The sequence below is a fragment of the Barbus barbus genome (genome assembly GCF_936440315.1).
Source record: "Barbus barbus genome assembly, chromosome: 17".
Taxonomy (NCBI): domain Eukaryota; kingdom Metazoa; phylum Chordata; class Actinopteri; order Cypriniformes; family Cyprinidae; genus Barbus; species Barbus barbus.
The window spans coordinates 15,065,981-15,077,325 of record NC_136745.1 but is presented as its reverse complement, the minus strand read 5'-3'; the positions used below and the strand labels follow the sequence as shown (position 1 = coordinate 15,077,325).

The 11,345-nt window shown below is 36.7% G+C and overlaps 1 protein-coding gene across 2 annotated transcripts; it reads left to right on the top strand.

Moving 5' to 3' along the window:
• Positions 1–555: 555 nt before the first annotated feature.
• LOC306883068 (dynactin subunit 4) lies at positions 556–11,007 on the top strand. Of its 2 annotated transcripts, XM_079438146.1 has the most exons (14): positions 699–866; positions 1,461–1,531; positions 1,747–1,925; positions 2,386–2,429; positions 2,550–2,657; positions 3,220–3,240; positions 4,750–4,823; positions 4,978–5,090; positions 5,378–5,487; positions 7,343–7,416; positions 7,516–7,570; positions 7,759–7,866; positions 8,235–8,332; positions 9,556–10,448. In XM_079438146.1, the coding sequence occupies exons 1-14, from the start codon at positions 732–734 to the stop codon at positions 9,767–9,769; spliced, it is 1,404 nt and encodes a 467-aa protein (XP_079294272.1). In that variant the 5' UTR covers positions 699–731; the 3' UTR covers positions 9,770–10,448. The 2 variants fall into 2 exon arrangements, with proteins under 2 accessions (XP_079294273.1, XP_079294272.1); XM_079438147.1 differs by lacking the exon at positions 3,220–3,240 and having other exon boundaries at positions 556–866; positions 9,556–11,007.
• Positions 11,008–11,345: the final 338 nt, after the last annotated feature.

Here is an 11,345-nt window from a genome sequence, read left to right as displayed (position 1 = left end):
TATATATATATATATATATAGTTTATTTAATATTATCCAACGAAAGGTTAGATTTTTGTGAATTTTTTAAAATAAAAGATCAAAATTATTAACAATGCAGATTAATTTTCACAGCCTTTTTTGATCATATTTACCAAGGGTGCCAATATTTTTGGCCATGACTGTATATAGGCCTAGGCCTTATTGTTATTTTTACTACGATATGATAGAAACAATGGTGCAAATGATACATAAGGGCTGTGCAAAATCAAGGACATTAAGTGCAGAATAAATATTTTGGAAAAATGAGGTATTAAGCATTTCATTTGTTAAACATGAATAATCGAAGGGGTTGCAGTGCAGCTGCTATGTCAACAGAAACAGGTGCCTGCCTCCCTGTTTGATTCAACTATTAAGTGTTTGCAGAACAAATTACTTAGTTGGTCTTTTATCTTTTGCACAACACTGACTAAACTTTATATTCTGTATAAGCAGTTGCTTCTAAGATGTTAATTCTTGTGGAAGGGAAAAAAGGTAAATGCATAAAACATAGCTCAAACACATTATGACTTGACTGAGAGGCAATGGAGAATAATACAAACAAATGGACATAAAAACAATTTTTGGTTGTGTAAGAATAATGCAAAACGCGATGAGGACAGAAGAGAAGCTACAAGTGCAGGATGTTTGTGTATGAACAGCAGGGGCGCTATATTGACACAAAAGCGGAAAGAAGCGGACCTCAGTCAGAAATGGCGACGCTGCTGCAGCCAGAGAAAGTGCTTTATCTCGTCCGAGGCGAGAACAAGATTCGACTTCCGGTCTCTCAGCTGTATTTTTGCCGATATTGCAGTGAGCTACGATCTCTGGAATGCGTGTCACATGAAGTAAGTAACGCGGGGTGTCACATTTAGTTGACTCAGTGGATGTTAGCCATGCTAAGAGCGAGCTAGCAGACTACTGATGACAGTATTGCTCCCGCCTATCAGTCTAAGTGGAACGAATTCTGCTTCTGTGATTGGCTAGTTTATCCTTCTCTCATTAATTATACTTCAACAGAGCTATCCAATTGGCTTTGTAACCAGTCACTTAACTTCTGCACCACCCCCTTTTTTTTAGGGATGTGACAAGCTAAAAGAATTCTGAATGTAATTAAACATCTGCTGTTTTCGTTCGTTTCCATTATGTGCATTAAAAGAAGAATGAGGCTCTACATTCAGTGTGTTAATGCTTGTAGCAGCCATTCGTGTTATTTTGAAGGCATAAACACTACCACACCCTGTACCGACAGCTTGGGCTATTTTTATTATTGTTTGTTTATTTATTTTCACTTAAGCAATGTGTGAGTTTTACTTCCGGCACAATGATGATGTTCCATTTAGCCTTTCTGTATTTTTCCAATACATGTTATACAAATTCCTTGAGCAAAAACACATTTGCTTTGTCTTATTTGTTTTTTTGGTGTTATGCCTGTCATATAGGTCGATTCCCATTTCTGTCCCAGCTGTCTGGAGAACATGCCGTCAGCAGAGGCCAAGCTCAAGAAGAATAGGTAAACCACATATGTGCTAAATATCTGACAGGCTTGTGAATTAATAACGGCAATAATCTCAATCATCTTGCTTTGGCATTTATCATTAACTAATTACATGCTTGCCATATGTATACGTTTTTACATCAAAACTCGCTACACTTTTTACATTTATTTATTAAACTGACTGATAATATTATATCAGGTCACTTAGATTGTGTTTCCACTGGTTACAGGTGTGCCAATTGTTTTGACTGTCCATGCTGTATGCACACCCTCTCCACACGGGCCACCAACATCCCAGCACCTCTGCCTGATGACCCAACCAAAACCACAATGAAGAAGACCTACTACCTGGCCTGTGGATTTTGTCGCTGGACCTCAAGAGATGTAGGCATGGCTGACAAATCTGTGGGTGAGTACCAGTGTCTGTATTGGTTCATCAATAAACTCGGATGATTTTAACTTTAATTTGTCCTGTTTAATCTAAGATGGTTATTTTGGTTTAATTTGAATGGTTTAAGATAATTATGTTGTATTTATATGGGTTAATTTTATGTATACTATAAATAAACATAAAAATCTTGTAATGTTCTGACTAGAAGTGATGCATTCACTTACTGTAATCTTACTGACCACACTCCATGTGAAATACTGTGGAAAGGGCCATAATTGTTGCTCATCTCAAATAGGAATTTTAATAATCAGGATTTTGTGCCAATTATTTTTCACTCTTGGTTGGAACATGACCGAAATAGAATCAAGTGACCAAAAATTTTTGAAATTAAGGGCATTTTACTTGTCACTTTGTGCCTGGTTACAACATTTTAATCTGCATGCACATTGTGGTAAACGTTTTTCATTTTATATTTTAGCCAGTGGAGGATGGCAGGAACCTGAAAACCCTCATACTCAGAGGGTATGACTAAAACAAGATGATCTCTTATTAAATTAATATTACATTTTCCAATTTATTACATTTTAATATTACATCTGACTTTTTCAAGTAGCAGACAAATCAGTTATTATCTCTAAATAGATCAACAAGCTGATTGAGTATTACCAGCAGCTGGCCCAGAGAGAGAAGCTGGAGAGAGACAGGAAGAAGTTGGCACGAAGACGCCCGTTCATGCCTCAGGCGTTCTCGGTAAACACTCACACCACTGTGTTTAGAAACACCCTCCTAACCTAACATTTACTTTCCATTTCCAGCACTAAACGGGTGTGGTGTGTCTTGTCTAGAGTCTAAACTTGGGAAGAGTCTTGTCAAAATACTTAAGTTACCCTGAAGTATTGCTATTTTGTGTATTTTATTTTTTTTTGTGTGAAAATATGTAATTACATTTCACATTTTGTACAAAACTAAAATAATTTTTACTTTAAATTTGCATCAAAGCTGGCTAGAGTTACTAAACCTAGCAGGATCTGAAATGTGACTACAAAACATTAGCATAAAAAGTCCAGAAATCCCCAACTTTTGGACTGTAGTGTATTTGGTGAAATGAGTGCTTGAAATGGTTAATTTCTAACCCTGTGATACATGACTGGTTACTGACATTACTTTGAGCTGCATGTCTTGTTCACTAATGCAATCCTTGTTTCCTTGCACATCAAACTGCCACTTGAATGCATTTGTTTCACTTGATTCTGTCTCTCTCCTTTTCTTTGCTTGTGCACGCTGATATTTTTGATTTTATACCCCTCTCCAGCAACACACTATTCACGTGGTGGTGAGTGGTATTTTATTCCCCACAATTCTTACAGAAACACTAAGGTCTTTCTTTTCCCTGCAATCCTTCCATCAGTTTAGCATGTCTAATCTGTTACTAAATGACTTTGTTGATCACATGAGCTTCACTATTCCTACTTGGAGTTCCCTGCACAATCAAATCTTTGTATTTGGCAGGAGATATCTTTAATGGGACAGTCCTGGGGCCTGAACCATGATGGTGGCTGAACAAACTCAGGGTTACAGGATTAGTTTTGAGTTGACAAAACCAAACCAGTCCAATCTGGCTTTGTTGGTACCATAAAGCTGATTATCAACTTTCTGTCAACTCGTGCTTGATCCTGATTTAATGGAGCATGTGCACAACATGAATTTGTGACATCGGTAATGAACAGCCAATCACATGCCTTGAAACTGTGATTCACTTCTCGTGAGAGAGTCAATGCGATTCACTACCAAAGATTAAAACAATGAACAATATGAAGAATTTAAACACATTTACATGAGATGAAACAGTCTTTCCATGAAAGAGGGAAACGTAAAGAAAACATCTTGCCATATAAATGCAAGTAAAAGTTATTTAGGTTAGTTTATAGAGTTGATAATATTTATAGGTATAACAACGTTTAAAAATCTAAGCTCATATGTAGTAATGATTAAAGCTATTGATTCTAAAACTTATTTATATTGCATATTACCAATATGTTTATAATTTAAAATAAAATCTTAATAATTACTATTGAACTAAGCTAGTTTATGTAATGAATTAAGGGTATAATAATTATATAAACCATATCAAATAATTATAAAAAATAATCCTCTCTAAAAATCAGACAATTTTAGCTTTATAAATGTTTTACTATGTAGCGACCTTTAATTTGGAGTAAGAGAAACTGGGGGAGTGGCTTTATTGCGTCAGACATGTGTCACAAGCCACTTTCATGGTACCTAAAACCCAGGATTGATGAAAACTAAACTGAAACTTACCTGGCTGGCCAAGTAGCCAGCTGAACCGGCTTCATGGTACAGGCCCCTGGATGGCTGATATTTATGTTTGGAGTTTATTAATGATGTTTGAAGTTTAGCTGCAGGCTTATTTGATTATATAGATTTAGAACAAGATTTCATCCAGAATCAATCATTTAGCCAAGAGGTCCTCAACCCTGCTCCTGGGGACCCACTGTCCTGGAAAGTTTATTTCCAACCGGCTTCAGCACACCTGCTTGCAATTTTCAAGCAGTCTTGAGGAGCTTGATTGGCCGCTTCAGGTGTGTTTGTAACTAAACTTTTCAGGATAGTGGGTCCCCAGGAACAGGGTTGAAGACCTCTGATTTAGCAAATCAATCTGTTTCTTGGAACAAAATTTGTGCTTAAACTGTGTTAACTATTACTAAATGCACCATTTCAGCAAACAATAGCATTAATCTAATAATAATAATGAGCTGTACATTAAACCTAGAATATGTTTTTATTATCATAGACTTAAGTGGTCTGTATTTATGTCTAAAAGGAGAAGTATGGACTGGGAACCAGACTACAGAGACCGAGATCTGGAGCACCAATCAGTGCCCTGTATGGCCTTTCGTAAGTATTGCCTTTAAAAAAAAAATTATGGTGCATCCCACTGCTTAGTGGTGTTTGTTAAGGCAGGTATTATTATGTTGAGTACCAATATAATTGATGCATCACATTTTAAACTATTTTGGACTTTGCCTCTATGATGCTGTGTTGTTTTCAGATTAAAAGAAGGAGAGGACCAGAAGGAAATCATTATAGAGACAGCACAGGCTTTGGATGAAGTGGAGCCTCTGCCTGAAGACTATTACACTCGCTCTGTCAACCTTCCTGAAGGTTGGTTTCATCCCTGCTTCATCCAGTAATACTACTTAATTACTATTTAAATCTGATACCATTTGTAGTGCAGTAATCATAGGCACAGCCATATAGATCCATATAGACTCACGTGTGTCATAGGGTGATGGAGGTTGGAGGTTGCATGTTCAGGATCAAATGTGTAAGAATTGAAATTGGTATCATTGAACCGCATTTGCTATCCTAAGGCAATCATTTTGTGACTAGATCTTTATTGACGTGGTTATATGATGCATATTTTAAATGTGAATTGTGTTTCAATGCAGTAACGACTCTTCGCCAGAGGCTGCTACAGCCTGATTTTCAGCCTGCAGGAGCTTCACAGCTGCACCCCAGACACAAGCACCTGCTAATGAAACGCTCTCTGCGTTGCAGGGTAAGTAAATACATCCACAGCTTCTCTTTCACTCTGAAGAAAGCCATTCAGGAAGCTGCCGTGGAATTACTGAGCTAAAATCATTCAGCCTGTTTTTTCTATACCATTACCGATTACCATTCAAAAGTTTGTATTCTGTAAAATTTTTACAAATACTTTTTGAAAGGAGTCTTTTATGTTTACCAAAGCTGCATTTATTTTATCAAAAATTAATAGTAAGAATGTGAAACATTATTAAAGGAAAGGAAAGGGAAGTGGTGTGTGGCCAAGTATTTGTGCTCTGCATTTAACCCATCCAAGTGTACACACAGTAGTGAACACACACCCGGAGCAGTGAGCAGCCAATGTTGCGGCGCCCGGGGAGCAGGTGGGGGTTCGGTGCCTTGCTCAAGGGCACCTCAGTCGTGGTATTGAGGGTGGATATTACCTATAAAAAAACAAAAATTCATTTTAGTGTATTTTAAAATTTAAAGGGGTCATATGATGCTATTTTAAAGATCATTATTTTGTGTATTTGGTGTAACAGAATATGTTCACATGCTTTAATGTAAAAAAAAAAACACATTATTTTTCAAATACTGTTCATTATTGTAGGTCCTCTATGCCCTGCCTCTCTCAAACGCGTCGTTTTCTACAAAGCCCCTCCTTCCAACCAGTGCAGTCTGCTCTGATTGGCCAACTGACCCAGTGCATTGTGATTGACCAAACACGATTGACCAAATGTAACGCCCCTTACCATAATCGCGAGTAATGGATCAGCTTTCAAGTTAGTTTTATTAGTTCAAGCCCAAAAGGGGAACAGAGTCGTGTGACAGATACCGTGATGATGCTTGTATGTATTTGCAGTACACAAGCCGTGGTTAAGACTATTTCTGACAGGCTGTACACTCAGCTGTGATGTGACCCTGTCCCCCCCACACACACACACGACGTGTTACGCGCAAAACTCTGTATTTGAACAGTCAATGGCAAATACTTAAAACGTACTTGCAGTCGCTGATTCAGAAGCGCCAGATTGTCATAGCAAAGTCGGAATTGACCCTTTTTTATTTAAATTTAAATTTATTTAAATTTACTAGATTCACGAAACTGTAGTCCATATAATGCGTTGCACAAATTCAAACATTTGGGTTGTGCTGTTGTGTTGTAAACAAATCTTAACCAATGATTCCTAATTGCATCTACTTTCAGAAGGCCAAATAAAGTGCGTTTGCTTTGGCATAGAAACACACAGCGTCTCCCTGACATGGCTGCATCAACACTACTGCGGTTACTGAAACCACGCCGCCTTTCTGGACGAGTCTTAACTTTTATAAAGAATATCTCTTTGGGTTTGAGACTTTAGTCTTTGCAACTTTAGGAATCTAATCTATGCACGAACAGCTTGTAATACTCCAAAGAGAAAGGAAAACTTGAAATTGCATGATATGACCCCTTTAATTTATTCCTGTGATGACAAAATTGAATTTTTGGCCATTTTTCTTCAGTGTCACATGATCCTTCAGAAATCATTCTAATATGCTGATTTGGTGCTTTTTTTATTATCACTGTTTTTTATTTTTATTTTATTTGTTTGGGTTGATGAATAGGAAGTTCACAAGAACTTGACATAGATTTTTTTGTAACATTACTGTCACTTTTGATCAATTTAATGCATCCTTGCTAAATAAAAGCATTAATTTCCTTCAAAGAACAAAAAAAGTCTTAATGGCCACAAAATACGAACGCATATAGTTCATATATTAAAAGCTCTTTGATTTCATATTTGTATTAAATTCCTGTGAGCTAATCTGCAAAACTGTTAAATACCACTTTAAAGTGCTGTTAATTACTGTTCCTGATCCTTTAATTTCAGAAATGTGAGCACAATCTGAGCAAACCAGAATTTAATCCAACTTCAATAAAGTTCAAAATCCAGCTTGTGGCAGTGTAAGTCCTGTGTTCATGACCTAAATGCTCTTATTTGTTGTTCTTAGAGTGTATATTTGATTAAATGAACCAACCAACGATTTTTGTTCTTCTTTACAGGAGCTACATTCCTGAAGTAAGAATCATGTCCATTCCAAACCTGCGTCACATGAAGGCAAGTTTGAGCAATGCTTGGACACTTAAACACAATTTAGCAGTTTATTTATTTGTTCTATTTTTAATAAATTATGAATAAATCAAGACTATTTGAATTTTGAGGCTTAGTCTGGTTACACTTCTTTTGACATTAAGCTATACTTTTTTCCCCTTTGTAAGTAATTGTAGTGTTTTGTTGTAATACAGGAGAGTCAGGTTCTGCTGACCCTGACCAACCCAGTGGAGAACATAACCCATGTATCTCTGTACACCTGTGAAGAAGGAGACCCAGATGACATTAACAGCACTGCTAAGGTGAAACACCACAGCTCAGCCTATATCTCTAACAGTACAGATTAATTAGAATGATGTGAATTGATAAAATGAATTATTATGATATGAATTGATAAAATGAATTTTAAGAAGTGTATATGTTCTATAATAATGGCTGGTGGTTGGTTAATGAATAGGACAGTTGTGTTTATCTAGCTCGAGCTGAAGTAGAAGCACGGCTATCCAACAACAACCACTCAGTTCAGTCTCCAGACAGACATTGTTTACCTTGAGTGGGCCACTGCAGGGGAAATGATAGTCATTACAGCCTCACCAACACTGAGCTGCAGTGTGTCATTGCCTTGCATTGTGCCCCCATGGCTTTATTATGAAATATTATTGTTTAATAGGTGTTGGTGCCATCAAAGGAACTGGTCCTGGCAGGGAAAGATGCGGCCGCTGAGTATGATGAACTGGCAGAACCTCAGGGTTTTCAGGATGACCCAGAGTAAGAACCAGCTCTGCTGATGGATACTGGGAGCAGATAAACCAATTTAGCTCATTTATTACCAAGAAGATGAGATTGCAGTAATACAAGAGTCAGGGGCTTAGACTGTAAATAGATTATTTATTTATTAATAAGTAGGGATGCATGTAATCTGCTTAGAATTTGAACATCAGTCATTCACTAAGTGAAACCACCAGTTCCTGAAATATCTTTGGGTATTTTGATGATACTTTCAGGTACTGTATGACTTTTTTCTGCTGAACTCAAAAGAACATATTTTAAAGAATGTTGGTAACCAACCTGTTGCTGGTCCCCATTGACTTCCATACTAGTCAATGGCAACCAGCAACTGTTTGTTATCAACATTCTTCAAAATGTCTTGTGTGTTCTGCAGAAGAAAGATATTAATACAGGTTTGAAACAACTAAAGGGTGAGTAAATGATGACAGAATTCATCCCTTAACTATAGCTATATTTAAATCCATTCTGTGAAATTCTGCAGTTTCCTACCACATTCAGTGTAGAAAACATGTCAAACTAAATTATAAAAAAAAAAAAAAAAATTATATTAAAGCATTATCCAGGGTTTTGTTAAAAATCAGTAATTGTGGTTAGAGTTAAGGCACTTACAATGCAAAGTAAACTGGGTCAGCGTTCTCAAGGTTTTAAAAGGTTAAATAGAAGTGGTTTGACACAAATATAAGCTTTATAGGACTAATTTTCCAAGCCGTTCTTTTTGAAGTTGGAATACTGTATTAAAAGATTAATGTTGTTTTGTAGTTATGTGTATTCATGCAACTTTTGAGCTCTCTTATAGTTACTTAGTATAGTATATCGCTGTTGTAATTACAGCGGATAGCTGTACATGTGTAAAACTGTCCGCCCTCCATACCTGCTTAACAAACTTACATGTTCCTAAAACAGATGTTTGAGGGGGAGAGTGGAAAAGAAACCAAAGCCATTCGCCATATAAGTCAGTATTATCGGAATGATTTTGAAACTGATATTTCAAGGTAAAAATTTACGCAGAGCATGTAGAAGCTTTATTTTTGAGGTGAAAGTCAAAATTGTTTTCTGTGGTAATCACTATTATAAATGCTGTTGAAGTCAACAAACCTTGCATTTAGTAAATTTTCTTGGAATGTCTGCTTTTAATCATCTGATATCTTCAGTTGCTGTGTTTTACCCTTCATGAATAACAGTCTGCCTTCTTGTATCTTCAGTGTGGTGGCCTTTAGAAAGTCAAACAAGATCGGCTTCTTCATCAAAGTTATTCCGCAGAGGGAGGAGGGTGATGTCACGGTCGCTTTCAAACTCCGACATGACTTCAGGAACCTCGCTGCTCCGATCAGACCCACCGAGGAGGGAGAAGCCACCAGTGAGGCCATCTGGCTCACACACCATGTGGAGCTTAGCCTGGGCCCCCTGGCAACTTGAGAACGTAACACACATGAGCTACACACACAAACATAAACGCACTCTGACGCATAAACAGAGAAGTTAAACAACATGTGGCACTAAACTCACACACTTACACAATCGCTCTCTTGCTCATGAAGACATTCCTTATCTTGGTGAAGTGAGTGTAAATATTATCAGGCACACACACACACATCACTTACAGGAACGCAGTTACTTAACAGTACACACACTACGCCTACACTTGTGCCAGATGCTTTGCTCAGTGATCTTTCTCGCTCTCTGTTTGTAACGCCCCCTGCTGATGTAACTAAATGCATGTGATTACAGTGACATCCATCTACTGTTATATTTCATGGTTCCAACTCCAGTTCATCTCAGTGTTAATAAACACATTTAGGTTAATGCTTTTATCTAGTTTTTGTGTTAATTTAATATTTTGTATTTGCTGTAAGACAAGCAAAATGTTACTTGCAGTTATGTTGCACTAATTAGTGAGACAAAGCCATTGGATGTGAAACACGTTTGACAACCAACTCTGTTTATCCCATTATCTGTATTAAATGAGAGGGTGAACACCAGTGCATTCAGCTTTATTCAGCTTTGGTAGTAGCTGGAAGTCCTGATTTAGTTTCTAATATGACCGCAGCCTTAAATGTGGTTGAGCAGTCTTATCCAATAAAATATGAGAAACTTGATGGATCTGGATTTGTTTTTATTGTTTTTATCATTATTAATGGTTCAACAGGGCGGTTAAGATATGCTGTGTAGAGAAGCCCTGTTGAGTTTTCTTTTTTTATACTGAAAAGAACATTTCAAATGTTTCCTTTAAAATAAAGGAATAAGCTCTTTATACATTTAAAGGAAGTTTTTTTTTTTTTTTTTTTTCGTTTCAATTATTAAACCATCATTTACAGTGGCATATGAAAGCTTGGGACCCCCTTGCAGAATCTGTGAAAATGTGAATAATTTTAACAAAATAATCATACAAAATGCATGTTATTTTTTATTTAGTACTGTCCCGAGTAAGAAATTTTACATAAGATGTTTACATATAGTCCACAAGACAAAAAAAATAAAAAGATAGCTGAAATTATTAAAATAATCTCCTTCAAAAGTTTTGGAACCCTTGGTTAGGTGTGTGTGTGTGGTTACCTGGATGATCTACGACTTTTTTTTCCCTTTTTTTTTTTGTTGTGATGGTTGTTCATGAGTCCCTTGTTTGTTCTGAACAATTAAACTGAGCACTGTTCTTCAGAAAAATCCTCCATGTCCTGCAGATTCTTCAGTTTTCCAGCATCTTTCCCATATTTGAACCCTTTCCAGCAGTGACTGTATGATTTGGAGATCCATCTTTTCACACTGAGGACAATTGAGAACATTTTGAATTTGAAGATCAAGGTAAATTGTACTTAATTTGTCTTCCGGGAAACATGCAAGTATCGTCTGTTGCTTTCGAAGGGTAGAACTAAATGGAAAAAACTTTTTTTTTTTTTTAACAAAATAAGAAATATTTGGACATCTTCATGCTCAAAAGCTTTCACCCCCAGTCTCTTAATGCATTTTTTTTTTCCTTCAGGAGCATCAGTGAATG

Coding starts and splice junctions, on each gene's coding strand:
- LOC306883068 (XM_079438147.1), top strand. CDS start 663: ATGTTTGTGTATGAACAGCAGGGGCGCTATATTGACACAAAAGCGGAA. Junction 4,824..4,977: donor AGTGCCCTGTATGGCCTTTC/GTAAGTATTGCC, acceptor TGTTGTTTTCAG/ATTAAAAGAAGGAGAGGACC. Junction 7,867..8,234: donor ACATTAACAGCACTGCTAAG/GTGAAACACCAC, acceptor ATTGTTTAATAG/GTGTTGGTGCCATCAAAGGA.